This window comes from Gymnogyps californianus, chromosome 1, assembly GCF_018139145.2.
Source record: "Gymnogyps californianus isolate 813 chromosome 1, ASM1813914v2, whole genome shotgun sequence".
NCBI lineage: Eukaryota > Metazoa > Chordata > Aves > Accipitriformes > Cathartidae > Gymnogyps > Gymnogyps californianus.
In genome coordinates, this window is record NC_059471.1 from 114848965 (window position 1) to 114863806 (window position 14842).

A 14842-nucleotide genomic window follows, 5' to 3' on the forward strand; every position below is an offset into this window, starting at 1 on the left:
CCCGCCCGCCCCGCCGCCGATCCGGCCGCGGGTGGCGTCTGTCCGCGGGGCGCCCCGCCTCGCCGCGCAGGGAGGCTGCCCGGCGCCTCGCCGCCCCCGGCGCTCACCCGCCCCGCCCGCGCAGCGCTATCGGGCGTCGACAGTCGCGCCGCAGCCGGCGCCCGGGGCGCTGAGGGCCGGGGCGCGCGGCGAAGGGCACCTGCCGCTCCTCCCCCGGGCGAGCTGGGCTCCGGGCCGCCCCGCGCCGGCGGTGTGGCAGCCGGGAGCGCCGCCCCCGCCCCGCCGCCTGCCGCGCTCTGCCCCGGGGCGGCGCCTCCTCTCCTCAGGCGCCCGCTGCCGCGGCCGCGGCCGCTGCCGGCCAGCCCCGCGCCTCGCCGCGTGCGCCGCCGGCCGCCACTTCAGAACCGGGTCCGGACAGCGCCCCGCCGCCCGCCCCCGCCCCCCCGCCGCTCACCGCCCATTGGCTGGAGAGCCGCCGCGGAGCCGGGTCTCCTCGCGATTGGCCCGAGCGGGCTGCCACTCAGCGGCGCAGGAGGTAGGGTCTGGCACCTCGCTCGCGGCTGAAGACTCTGAGAAACGCCCGTTTGTTTTGTAACCTGGCGTCTCGCGCCTCCTCTGTCACCGCCTCATTGGCAGTCCGGCCGAACCCGGGGACTTTCTATTGGAGAGCGGCCGGTGCCAGTCACACACCCACCTGAGAGGGCGGTCCGGGGGCCAAGGGGCGTGCCGTACCGGTGGAGGTGTGGCCAAGGCGGTGGCAGGGGCGTGCCCACGGCGCAGGGAGGGCCGGGGTGTGGCCCCGGGGGCGGGGATGAGGGGCGTGGCTCCGGCAGAAAGGGGCGGGGCGGGCGGCGGGGGCGGGGCGAGGCCAGGGGAGCCTCGCAAGCGGAGATTGCCCTTGTGTCTCGAGCCGGGAAGCGGCTGGGAGTGGAGCGGAGCAGCCTCCTCGCGCGCCGCGGCGCCAGCGCAGCCCCCCCCTCCCCCCCGCGAGCGGGACGGGACGGGACGGGACGGGACAGGAGCGGAGAGGCGAGGCGAGGCGAGCGGACGGACGGACGGACACGCCGGCAGGGGCAAGAGGAGCCAGCGGGGGCACCCGGCACCGCTCCGCGGGGGGAACCCGAACCTGCCCAGCAGCGCCGGAGCCAGCGGAGCGAGCCGCTCCCCCTCCTCGTCCCCCTCCTCCCTCCCCAATCCACCCCCGCGACCCTGGTCCTCCTCCTCCTCCTCCGCATCCCACTGGATACAGCGAAGGAGACACTGCGGCGGAGGCGGCGGCGGCGGCGGCTCCTGCGGGGGGAAGGAAGCGCCCGGAGAGCGGAGCGGCGGGAGGCTGCGGATCTGCGTGCCTGGCGCCCACCCAGCCCGAGGGGAGCCCCCAGGATGCGGCTGAAGCCCGGCGCACTCCTGCGCTTCTACAGCCTCTGCGGGATCCTCGTACAAGGTACCGCCTCCTCCCCACCCCTGCCCCGCGCGCGGGGAGGGACCCCGGGGGGGCACCGCCGCGGCCCGGGGCATCCCGGGCCCCCTGCCCACCCCCGCCCATCCCCCCCGCCGCCCCGCTCCTGACCCGCTCCCCCCCTCGCCCCTCTGCCGGCCCCCCCCGCTCCCCGCCGCCTTCTCCTCCCCGGGCGCCCCCAGCCTCCCGCTCGGGTAGCGCTATCCAGCGCTAAAGCGCCGCACGGCTGTTAACCCTTCCTGCCCTTCCCCGTCAGCCTCTTCCCGCCCTCGCTCGCCTCCGCGCTTCTCCCCCCTCCCCTCCGCTCGCCGCCCCGCCGCCGCCAGTCGCTCGCCAGCCCCTGCAGCCACCCCTTCAACTCCCCGTCACCTCCCCGCTCGCCCGCCGCAAGCGTGCCCCCGAAAGTGCGAGTGCAGCCGCAGCAGCGGCGTGTGCGCTGCAACAACATCCCGGGGAAACGTGCGGGCTCCAGCCGTGCCTCCCCGGCGGGGAGGCGGGGGGGGTGGCGGGGGAGGGGTCCGTGCCTCGCTGCCGCCGCCGCCGCCAATGCGTTGTCTGTATGTGGGGTGTGAAATCTATACGTAGGGTCATCAGTCGGATGAGCCGGGGGTTCAGAAGCGGATCCTTCACCATCCTGCTCCCGGCGGCTCATCCTGCAGCGAGTTTCCAGACTGGATGCATTCCTCTCTCCCCGCTCCCCGCCGCTGCCGCCGCTCCCCCTCGTTAACGTTATCCGTCCGACTCAAACGTAGCGGCCGCCGCGGAGGGGCAACCCGCGGCACGCTGCTAGGGTGCCGCTGACCGCCGCGTCTGCCTGCGGGAGACCTTCCCCCAGACCGCTCCCGCGTCGGGGGCGGGCGAGCCGGCAGCCAAGCCCGCGGCGCTGCGCTTGCCGCCGGGAGTTTGCCCCCTCCGCGGCGGCGGGATGGCGGCGCAGCCCTCCCCGCCTTCCCCTGCCGCTCTCTGGGGCCGGGGCGGGGCGGGGGGGAGGTAACGGTCGGGCACGAGGGTCGGGGAAGGCGGCGGCGGCGGCCCCGGCAGCGCGGCCCGGCGGGTGTGAAGGGGGTCGGGGAGCCACCGCGCAGCAACTCGCTGGCGGGCGCCCACTCCCTCAGGGCGGCTGCGGGCGGCCCGGGGGACGGCGGGGCGTCTCTCTCTCCCCTTGCCTCGCTCGGCCTGCGGGGTGTTTCAGTTTGGGAGGGAGCAGCGAAGAGGCGATTAAACTAAGTGACCTTGTAAGATTATTGTCTTTTCTTTGCTTTTTTTTTCCCCTCTCGCCTCCGCCGTGCCGTTTCGCGTCAAGTTTGATACATTTCGCGTTTCCCTCGGCTGCGTCATGTGTCGGGCGATCTCCGGAGGGAGTAGCGGCTGGCGGCCCGTAGCGGGAGCGGAGGCAGCCGCCCGGGTGCCCGAAACACACGAGCCTCATTCCCCGTCCCCGTCCCGTCCCCCCCCCCCGCCATCGGCCAGAAAGCTCCGAGTGCCCCCCGCTCCACCTCCCGAGGAAGTTACCGGTGGTGGAGGCGAGAAGGAAGGGAAGGGGAGTGCGCTTGGCAACTGCAAAGGACAGTTTCATCGGGCGGATTATTTGTATTCTTTACCAATGTTTATGAGTTGCCCTGTACGTCACTGCACAAGGAGCTGCTGTGTTGGTGCTATACAAGATTATTTATTGGGGCATGTGTGGCGGGCTGCACCTGGGGGTTGGCTCCTCTCTGCCTTTTACATTTCCCTGTGAATTGTCAATTCATTGCCCTGCAAAGGAGGGGGCGGGGGGGAAGCGTCTGGACTGACTTTCTGTCACCAATAAAATCGGGGCTGCTGCTGGAGGAGGAGGATTTGATCTTTCCTAAGATGCAATCAGCTGCATTCAGCGCATCGCAGTTTTGAGAGTAAACCGGTGATTAAAAACAGTGATGTCTTTCACAGCAGTTTAGGGAGTGTGCCAGGCAAAATGTAACTCTGTGAACTGCATCAGGTAAAAAGCATGTTGCAAGAAAAGGGGTGTAATACAAATCTGACGGTGACTGTGTGAAAATAACCAGATTGGGCCTGTCCTTGCAGATGGGGAAAAGCGATGCTTAACATGTTACCCAGCTTGCCCTCCGTGTGTATAAAACATCTCCCTCTTCTCAGTTTCTCACACAATTATTTTTTCAGCTCCTGATTAAAATTTCAATCAAAAATACTTAGGCACTCTGTATACCGCACTTCAGCAGAGTGCTGTTTCAGGAGGCACTTTTGCTGGGCCCTATTTAAAAAAAAAAAGGGGAGGGAGAAGTAAAGAACCTGTAACCCTCAGATTAGGAGTGAGAGGAAATAATTTCTACTATCCTTTTCTCCTAAGGTAAAGGAGAATGGAGAAGAAGATGAGTAAGGATTTTCTAGGAGAAGACTGTCCTGAATAGTGACTGTATCTTAAACAAAATATCAAATTCTGTTGGTTCCCCTTATAGTGCTACTTCGTAAATGTTCTTTTCTCAGTTTCTGCCATTTATTTTGGCACAACTAGCAGACACAGTTACCATATTAGACACATTTCTTGTTGGCAGCTTTATACCTGCATTTAAAAGTAGTTTTTCCTGTTGGCTTGCTTTGCTTCCCCAAAATGTGTTGTGAAGTGGCTCAATGGATTTGTTAGACTCCTCCGATTTTCTGTTTGTGGGCCCTGGGATACGCAGGTTTTTCGTCAGCTCTGTACGTGAATAAGATCTTTGTCCTGAGGATTCGAAGCACTTCTGGATTGTAACTACGGATGGTTCCTGTTAGTGAAACTAAAGCTAATTAACTTTAAAGACAAGGTGACAAAGAGTCCGTCTGATGTGTGTCCTGTATGGAAGTGTGCCTTTCTGGCATGGTCTGTGGAGAGACTTGCTTAAGGAATCTGTCCTGAGTATTGATGAAGCATCAGCTGAGGGAAGAGGACATAGAATAATGCTTCTCAGCTTGGCGCGTGGAATAGGATTAACAGCAAGCAGTCCCTTCAGAAAGGAGGCAAACAAGAAGTAAAAGAGCCCAGTGTCAACTGCTTGCTGTGAAAGGGGAGCAATGGAGGTGAAAGAGGGAGTAATGACATGTTGAGCTGAGAAGCAGTTTGTCAGCTGAGTTCTTCGGGTATGGTATTAGTCTGCTCTGCCCTCTCCAGCGTTTGCTGTGAAAATAGGATCTCTGGCTGCTGTTGTTGTTAGCTTGTGCACTGTAATGATTCTGGAGTACTTAAATGATGTCCCAAGGGGTTAAACTGTTATGTATGTTTACAGTCAGCCTTACATTTTTGTTTCGTTCTGATTGTTTTTTCCGCTTCATGAATTTAGCCTTCCTTAGACAAAATTTAACAGTTGGAGGACAGCATATATTTAGAATAACTCAAGTACATCATCTGAGCTGTTTTTATGCAACCTGAAAAGTAAGTTCTTTATTGTAAAGAGTTATCATATGAGAAACTGTAATATTAAAAACAGTTTTGTTGGATTCATAGTATACAGGTTAAGATTATCCTGGAATTGTAGCTGCTGTAGCCCCCTGCTGTGTGATAATGCAAATGGCATCTAATGCCTTAATGTGCTCTGCTTCTGAGAAGACACTGGATAGTGCTGTATGTGGTAGCAAATGATCTACTTTCAGTTCTCTGCCAACACCAGGCAAATCTTCTCAACATGGTTTCTTCAGATACTTCAGATGCTTGCAACCTGTCTGCTAATGAAAATAATGTAGGGGCACTTTAATTTGTCTGAAACTGTGATCACTGATGCAACAAATCAGTGAAGACAGATAATTGCTTATGGGTGAGACTCTTTTTTTTCATAAGCCCAGATCTATTACAAGCAGCATTTAAAAAAAAAAAAGAGCAAATATGCAAATGGCTACTTCTCAGATCATCTAAGCTGATTTAAGATGAAGTTGTCATACATTACTCAATATCTTGTGTATCTAGATTCTGATTTGAATTTTCAGTAGGATTTCTGTTAGCAAAATCTTGGCAACCCAATGCTGTATGCGTAGGGATTGTCTTGACAGCTAAGTGTTGTTACGCTAATACAGTGTACAGCAAGTCAAAAGCATGTTGTTGTAATTCTGTAAGTTCTGTGAGGATATAGGCAATTACAGAATAGAAGACAGTAGTTTTGATACAGTCTTTATTTGGAATATTTTACACACAAGTTGAAACATAAAATGTATCACTTGATGGTGGCTGTCTTGATATGACTTCCGTCAATCTAACCAAGGCTTGGTAGGCTTATTAGCTGCTTAGTTTTCAGGTTAGTTCATATTTTATGAATTCTTTTGCTTGATTTCTTCATGTATTTTTATTGATAGTCATCATACAGCAGTTCACGTTCAGTTGTAGAACATGAAGTTCTACAATCCAAATTCCCATTCATGACCTCACACAACTTCCCTGAGGAATACATGGATAAACTTCCCTGAGGAATACATGGATAAGCATCACTGACTCTCATAATATTTATCACTCTTACACTCAAAATATTTATCAAGTTTCTATCATCAATTCAACAGTAAACAGTTTTGAAGTTTCTCACTGAAGAAGTAACTCCACAGAAATGTTGGTCAAGAGAAGCAACTCCATTGAAACAAATAAATCTTTCCTGTCTACTTTCTTGTTAGTTCTCTTTTAATTTTTTTTTAATTTCAGAAATGTAAAACAGTGAATCTTCCTCTGTTTTTAAATCTACTTAATTGTCAGTTGCAATTCCATTAGAATGTACTATAAATGTCTTTAAGCCGTAGTTCTTATATAGAAGCATTAGTTCTCATAATTAGCTTTCCCATCACTCTGGCCTGATCCTACTATTGACAAAATGTGTTGAATGTGATTACCCTTACTCTTTCCACCAAATAATTAATCTTTTAATATTGCTATGTAAAGTCAAGATTGGATTTTGAGTGTTTTGTTTTGTTTTTGGTTTTTTTTTACTTATGCATCACAAATGGTGATTAAGTAACTGATAAGAACTGTATGTATGGTAAAGACATGGACATGAACATCAGGTAGTTGCCAAGAGACTAGCAGTATAACCAGAGCGTGGTTGACTGTGTTGGAACGATGATTCCTTCATCTAATATTTAAAAAGTAGAAATAAAAGGTGTTGTCATTGTCCTCTTAATGCCTTCTCCAAGAGAAAGAAGGTATACTTCAATTTGGTTTTAAAACATAAATTTGATGGCAGGCTATTCTGTTAGACACTCTCAAAACAATGGAGGGTCTTTAGAGAGAATGCCACTGACATGCTTTTTAAAATACACATTCCAAAACAAATGTAGAATGGTAAAACTATTAGACATAGTTTAGTACGTGTCTCCTCTGGGATTGCATCAATATTAAGTATGATCTTAATGAGCATATCCCTTCTTCCCAAGGAGTTTTTGAGGTGTGTTTAAAAGAAAGAAAGGCAAATATCAAATTCCAGTGGCAAGGAGTAACTTGTAAAATCATGATTTCTCTCAGGAATCTGCCCTTGAACAACTTAATCTTTCTACATAATGAAAAAATTTTGAAAAGACTTGAGTATTTTAAAAAATGAGTGTGGGTGTCTTTGTAAGGGTTCTTAATGTTGTGGGTCTTTGTTTGTGTGTGGGGGGTTTGTTTCTTTGTTTTGTTTTTTCTATGAACCTATTTCAAGATCTTCCCTTCATTTTATAAACGAAAACTAAAGACAAAGTCTAAATGTTTACGATTTCTCTTATGTTAATGCACAGTAAGCTCAGGATGGGTGCTTCAAATGTCAATACATAGGACACTATCATAGTAGCATTTTAAGGGGGGAGAGAAAGAAGCAGAGAACACTTATTTCAATGACAAAACAGAGTGCTAACACTGGAGGCTGTGTATTGCATCTTCCAGTGCTCTCTTTTAATACTAACGTTTTGCGAGTAGGACTTTGTAACATGGAGAACTTGGAACAGGCAAAAAGGATTTAGTGAAGAATGTAGGTAGTTATTTTTGTTGTAGATGGACTGGAAGACTCCCTGTTTCTTCCTTTAACAATGTCTGCCTACTTGTCGTCCTATCTCCTTTCCCTAACGTCTGGAAATGTGAAAAATAAAATCATACTTGCATCCTTTGCCATCCTTTTATTTGCAAAACGGAGATCTTGGGATCTATAAGCCTTATCCAGGAGTGTTTCTGTTGTCTGACAAGTTTGGGATTTTTGAGGGAAAGACCATTTCTTCCTAACCATGAGTTGAGTTGTATTTACTGCTTTCTAGTTTCATCAAATGGCTCTTGGAGAGTGTGAATGCTTTTATAGCTTTCACGTTTTAAGTAGTGGCAAATCACTTTTAATATAGTTTTACGTTACTATAAATTCATAAATTTAACTTTTTTCTATTTTTTAATACTCAATTTATATTTCTCCTTTTTTCTTACATAGCTGTTAAAGAATATTAACTGTCCATAGCCAGCTGCTCTTCAGTTTCATAAAAATAATTAGTGTATAGTCTGTGTTTCTCAATTTGAATCCCTAAAGCTCTTCCAGAGCTGAAGGTTTCTCTGTGTAAGTTTTGTTCACATAGAGTTATATTACTGAACTCCTCTCCAGCTTATTCTTTGTTCTGTGAATGGGGTTGGCAAGGTTTAGGTTATTTGTAAAACAGCGCATATCATCGTATATGCGGTATAGTGGTTGTCTGCATAGCTTTGATATTCCCTCTATTGTCATCTTTCTGTAAACAGTTTGTTGACTACCTGTCTTTTTCTTTGTTGGATGGGAAGGATAGTTCAAGAGAGACTGTTTTCTTATGTTAGAGGTTATATTCTGGTTATATTTTAAACTTATTATATATCACAATATTAATCAAACAATGATTCTAATCATGGTAATTCAATTGCCAAATCTTAGCTAAAATAACCTGAGTATGCTATTACATGCAAAAATAATTTGTGACCACATATGAAAATGCAGTTAAACCTTTCTGTATATCATCAATACATAATGCATTGCATTTTTGCCACTTCTTCTGGCAGAAGCTGAATAGGCCAGAACAGCTGTACTGACCCATCTAAGTCTTAAAAGACTGGCTTTTCAAAGTTCAGCACTGGGAACTCCACAACTGTGACTGACTGACAGCTCTGAAGAGAATAAGGCCAAATTACTTCACAGCAGCAGTTGTAGTAGGCACTTTGGTATTTTCCATTTGTTCCGATATTTATCCCAAACTGACCTACATCTGCTGGATTAACAGTGTAACTTGACCTGCTTTTATTCCTGCTATGCTACAAGGCAGGAAGGCTGTTCTGGTTAGTCCCTAGCAAGGGGAAAAGCTGTGCTAGTTGAAGCAGAAGCAATCAAATTTTTTTTAATTAAAAGATTGTACAAAATATGTTTGTGGTGGGTTGACCCTGGCTGGACGCCAGGTGCCCACCAAAGCCGCTCTATCACTCCCCTCCTCAGCTGGACAGGGGAGAGAAAATAAAACGAAAGGCTTCTGGGTCAAGATAAGGACAGGGAGATCACTCACCAATTACCACCACGGGCAAAACAGACTTGACTTGGGGAAAGTAATTTAATTTATTACCAGTCAAACCAGAGTAGGATAATGAGAAATAAAACCAAATCTTAAAAACACCTTCCCCCCACCCCTCCCTTCTTCCCAGGCTTAACTTTACTACTGAGTTCTCTACCTCCTCCCCACCAGCAGTGCAGAGGGACGGGGAATGGGGTTTGGGTCAGTTCATCACATGTTGTTTCTGCTGCTCTTTCCTCCTCAGGGGGAGGACTCCTCACACTCTTCCCCTGCTCCAGCGTGGGGTCCCTCCCACGGGAGACAGTCCTTCACGAACTTCTCCAACATGAGTCCTTCCCACGGGCTGCAGTTCTTCACTAACTGCTCCAGCATGGGTCCCTTCCACGGGGTGCAGTCCTTCAGGAACAGACTGGTCCAGCGTGGGTCCCCCACAGGGTCACAAGTCCTGCCAGCAAACCTGCTCTGGCGTGGGCTCCTCTCTCCACGGGTCCACAGGTCCTGCCAGGAGCCTGCTCCAGTGTGGGCTTCCCACAGGGTCACAGCCTCCTTTGGGCATCCACCTGCTCCAGTATGGGGTCCTCCATGGGCTGCAGGTGGATATCTGCTCCACCATGGACCTCCATGGGCTGCAGGAGGACAGCCTGCCTCACCATGGTCTTCATCATGGGCTGCAGGGGAATCTCTGCTCGGGCGCCTGGAGCACCTCCTCCCCCTCCTTCTTCACTGACCTTGGTGTCTGCAGAGTTGTTTCTCTCACATCTTCTCACTCCTCTCTCCGGCTGCAGTTGCTGTTGTGCAGTAACTTTTTCCCTTTCTTAAATACGCTATCCCAGAGGCGCTACCACCGTTGCTGATGAGCTCGGCCTTGGCCAGCGGCGGGTCCGTCTTGGAGCCAGCTGGCATCAACTTTGTTGGACACAGGGGAAGCTTCTAGCAGCTTCTCACAGAAGCCACCCCTGTAGCCCCCTCACTACCAAAACCTTGCCACGCAAACCCAATACAGAGTTCCAGTGTCAAGCTCATTTTATATTTATCCCTTTCAAAGGCTTTTTTTTCTTCTTCCCTGAGTGTTAACATGTTTTTTATATGTGAAGTTTAAATCTTGACATACTGGTTGGTGCTTCATTGTGATACATTGATGGACATAAATTGAAGAACAGTGAAGAAGTCTCCATTGGTTTGCACTGTTTATACATAAAAAGTAAAACTTTGATACCTGAAAACACTTGTTCACACACCAGGTCATCAACCGAAAGAAATTTTTTGTATCTTCACATATACAAAAATGTCGAACTGCAGCTGTTTGCAAATTGGAGAATAAATGCAGTGACTAGACATATTGCTCACTAAACTAATTACTAATCAAGGATTAACAGAGTATGTCAAATCTGTGCAGGTCATAAAATGTTATAATATACTGGAATATACTGTAGTATTTCCTTTACATGAGTTCTTTTGTTAACGTCTAAAATAATAGTAGTGAAAATGAGGGAACTTCTTTTATGTATGTTTGGAGGAAACCTTAAACTAACATTGCAATTTTTCATGAGTTTAAGTAAGTGACATGTGAAATATCTTGTCCATTAGAGTAAGCATGGCATTGCAGTTTCTTCTTAACTTTACCATTTTTTAACTTTTCCATGTCACTTGCAGATTTCTAATAATGTTATTGATGTCTCCAGGCTTGTATAGTGTGGCCTTGTAATACTATGAAAAATCGGTGAGATTTGGACTAATATGGAGGAAGCTCTAAGTACCATCTTGTTTAATAATCATTTTGGTTAATGAAAAATGATATCTGTACAGTCAAAAGGGAATCCCTTCAATTTTAAATTAAAACCAATTGCAGCAAAATTAGCAGCAGGTAACATGCAGGAGCTTTTCAGAACTTAAATATCAAGTCTGACAATTACTAGGACATTACATATTAAAAGAGGTATAAGAACAAATTAGCAGTGAATTAGCTTTATAGGCTGTGCTTTCTCTAAAGGCTGGAGTCCTGAATCTAACATGTTACAGTCTTAGGATATATCTTGACTGCTGCTTATATAAACATAATCAAGATGATGTATATTTGAACACAACTAGTGTGTAAGTAAGTTAACTATGGGCTAGCACCTTGACTATTTGCCTAGCTTCTTCAGAACATTCTCCTTACCTTATTTGGAATTTTTTTGTCAAGTATTTGGCATATTTCTCCTCACTAAATGTAAAGTTTGTGGGTTGCAAATTGCTGGTTAATCTTTTTGGTATGTAAAATGCAAAATGTATACCGTTCTTAGAGTGAATAAGTCTCATTCACTCCTTAAAGAATGGTTCAGAGTTCACATAATTTCAGTGTTTTCCCCACAAAATAAGTTTGAGTTTTAAATTGGATCAGACTAAACTTAAAATGTTTTCTTCTTCCCAAGTCATCTTTGTTTTGCAAATTATAAATCATTATTGCTTTGCTGTGTTCTGAGTGGTGAATTTTGGAGGTGGTGGGGAAGGCACGTAATCAATAGAAATATATGGGCCATTTGTTTTTTATTTATGGTGGATAAAAACCTCAATGGCTTATAGACTTATTTATGGAATGTTCACATATGTTTAACACACAAGATTAATGTAATTTCAAAATAGCTTGGAATGTAAGATCGTTTTAAGTGACTAGGCTTTTCTATATTTTGTGTAAGCAATACTTGGGGGGGGTGTCATTTAATATAACGTGATTGCAGAACTTCCCAAACTATCTTTGGATTTTGAGAAAAAGAATTATATCAGATTTTGTACAGGTTTGCTTTTGTCTGTTAGAAAAGCAAGTGATACTTCTGTTCTACAAAACCACATTTTTTTCCTAAAGTGATGCAAAATGGAGTAACAGGAAATCTGGATAAAGAAGGCAGTTGAACATGTTCTATAAGGGGTATTCATTTACAGTGACATCTGTATTGCAGGATTTGGAAGTGCAGATGCATATAATGTTCATTGGATTATGCCTATTGCAAACTGAAATACACTGTAAATCCCAACAGGAAAACAGAATCCAATAGTCCATATCATTTAAAGTGAACAAACGAAAATTTGCTGTTTAATGAATTGTTAATATAATAGTTTTTTTTTTTTCTTTTAATTGGTCATTTAAAACTCTTGTCATTTGAACTTCTTCCAGAAGGGAAATATCTTCAGAAAGAAATTTCAAAATAGGTGACTAGCTAGTCACAGATAAATGCAGAGTAATCTTCCTGCAGGCCTTTTGTGCCTAGGATACCTGTCAAGAAAACCAAACTTTGTTTCTTCTGTTTGCTGCTGCAAGACTTGAAGTGGGGAAACAGCAATAGCCCTACTCTGTGTGCATGAAGGGATTTCCCTTCTTAAGATTGTGAGGATAAAGGCCTCAAATTTGGATCCTATATAATCTGTTTACATTAATGTGTCAACTCTGCAACAAGTGAGCTATGGCATGCCAACTCCTAAGTGGCCTTCATGGATGGTAGGTGGGTAGGTAGAGGGGGAAAGGGAATTGGGCTGCTTACTTTCTCTAGGAATAAAACGTCCCCTCCAGAGTTCCCACAAAAGCCTTTGCTGTGAAAGACCAAGACATATATGACCAAGTCATATATGATGATTAGGCTGGAACAAAACACTATATGACTTCAGACTTGCAGGATACAGCATACCTTTTCATCTTTCTCCTGCTATGACTCTCCACTTCTTCCTTTCCCCAGGAAATGAAATGCAACAAGTGAAGGTTTTAGGGCAAGTACATTCTGTGGAAGCTATGAGAGGACATCCTTCTCTCTACCTTGGAGGAGAAAATACCTGGGAGGGATGTGATAGGAGGCTTAGATTTTTTTTTTTTTTTAAGTTATTACTGTTTTCTTTTCTTCCCCCTGCTTCTCTCTACCTTCCTCAAATGTGCACTAACAGAAGTGAGGAGGGGAGCCGGTGGGAGTCAGTCCCTGGCACTGGGGCCTGACTCCAGCCAGGGGCACCTGTAACAGAAGCTTTTTAGTGAGGTAGTCATAAGACTCTAGTCTCTTTCGTCCATTAAGAGCCTGATTTTTTTGCATCAATACAGCATGGAAGACTTCTTACAGGCCTTGGCAGAAAGGGTCAAATTTGAGAGCTGAAAATACTTTAAAAGCTACCATATGAAAAACAGGAATTTAGATGAACTTCAGCAGATTGATGCAAATGTGCTACATTAGATCATTTCAATGTAGCTGCATTTCATTTTTCTTGTTCTAAGTTAGATAAAACAATTATTTGATTTGAACATGCAAATCATGAAATGCAGCTAAAACACTTTGTATGTGCAGTTAACTCCCATTTTCTCTACAGTGTTACAAGATATGCCATCGCAATGTAAAATGCAGTACTATCCAGAATAGTTATAGTATCAGTGTCACTTGTGGTTTATTTCAATTAAGAGCCTTACAGAAAATATCTAGTGCAATGTATATTAGTATAAGAAATCAGAGTTGGCTGTTGAATATCAATGTCAAAACAGAAGATGTCTTCAGAAATAAAGTTCCACTGATATTATGTCATGTTGATGTGAGTGAGATCTTAGAAAATCTAGCATGTCTAGAAAACATGTAGTTATGTGCTTATCAAATTGAAACACAGGCAGATACGCTAGTAAAACTTGATTAAGATGTCTGCAGGGTAGGAATAGGTAGCTGCTTAGGTGCTGCTGTTGTGTCATGGTGAACTTCTGGATTGTTCAAATACACATCTCTCATTCTCTAGCAGGGAAATTCTTGATGTGAAAGCTTTCAGTCCAACTAACAACTAAAATATCTACCTCATTTCTGAAAGGTTTCTACTGTTTGCAGAGTAGAAAAGTAAATATGAAAAACTTGCATGAGCTATAATTAGTTTTTTAAACATGTTACTGAGGCTCTTGTGGTGTCTATATCATGAATATATTTTTTGTATCTGGAACACATACACATACTATAAAGTGTCAGACTACTGTATGGCGGAATCCAATACAAATACAATGTTTTGGTTAAATTAGAGAAATGGTCCCACAAGAAATATTAGGGACGGATGAGCAATCCATTCAGTGTTTATGGTGCTTCAGAACAATATTTGTATTATTACAAGTCTCTAGCAGTCTCGCATATGCAAGCTTTTTTTTTTTTCCCCACAGAATACACTTGTAAAGTATCTACATCAGATGCTTTAATAACTCCTGACAGACTTGTTAGTATTGTTTCCTATGTAAATGTGACAGATTTCATTGCAGAATACACATGCATATGTGAATATAGATTACAAAAATAAATCAATGGATGATAATATTTGAAAACTTTTAAATAGAGAACTAGGTGGTGCTGTTCTTTCATCTTTGTAGCTTAGCTGAATTCTTAAGTATGGACTGAGAATACCAGGCTACTACTTTTCAAGAATGAATTTAGCTCTCTTAAATGTTTGAAGAAGTTATTGCTTCTGATTTCACTAAGAATGCTACTTTGAGAGCTGATAACTGCACAATACAGCGCTTTCTATTTTATGTAGAAGAACTTTTGCATCCAACAAATGGATTAGTTTTATTCAGCATGGTGATATACTTTTCTTTTCTTTTCAGTTTGAATGACTTCAGAGTGAATTCTAATAATTTTTTTTACTCTTTACTTGGCTTTATATTCAGGATTATTTGGTCAGATCAGTATAGCATGATTAGATGCGTGAACCTTTGAATCCTTTTCCATTGTTAGTTTCTTAAACATTTTGAGACTAATTTGCTAACAGCACAATGAGACCATCAATAATAGCTGGAAGAAATTTGTTATAACTGTGTAGTAGCAGTATATAAACCACAATTAATTAAGCAAGAAAACCAATTTATTAAATTTTATTCCATTTACAAAAAATATAAAGTTTTAATCACTGTCTTGTCTCAGTGCC

The 14842-nt window shown here is 45.5% G+C and overlaps 1 protein-coding gene across 2 annotated transcripts in view; it reads left to right on the forward strand.

Annotated features, from left to right (window-relative positions):
- Positions 1-1039: 1039 nt before the first annotated feature.
- CADM2 (cell adhesion molecule 2) overlaps positions 1040-14842 on the forward strand; it is a 688787-nt gene continuing 674984 nt past the window's right edge. For both annotated transcript variants that reach the window (XM_050891086.1, XM_050891096.1), the window contains exon 1: positions 1040-1444. In XM_050891086.1, the coding sequence (XP_050747043.1) occupies positions 1384-1444 (61 nt within the window). In that variant the 5' untranslated portion in view covers positions 1040-1383. The remainder of the gene's footprint in view (positions 1445-14842) is intronic.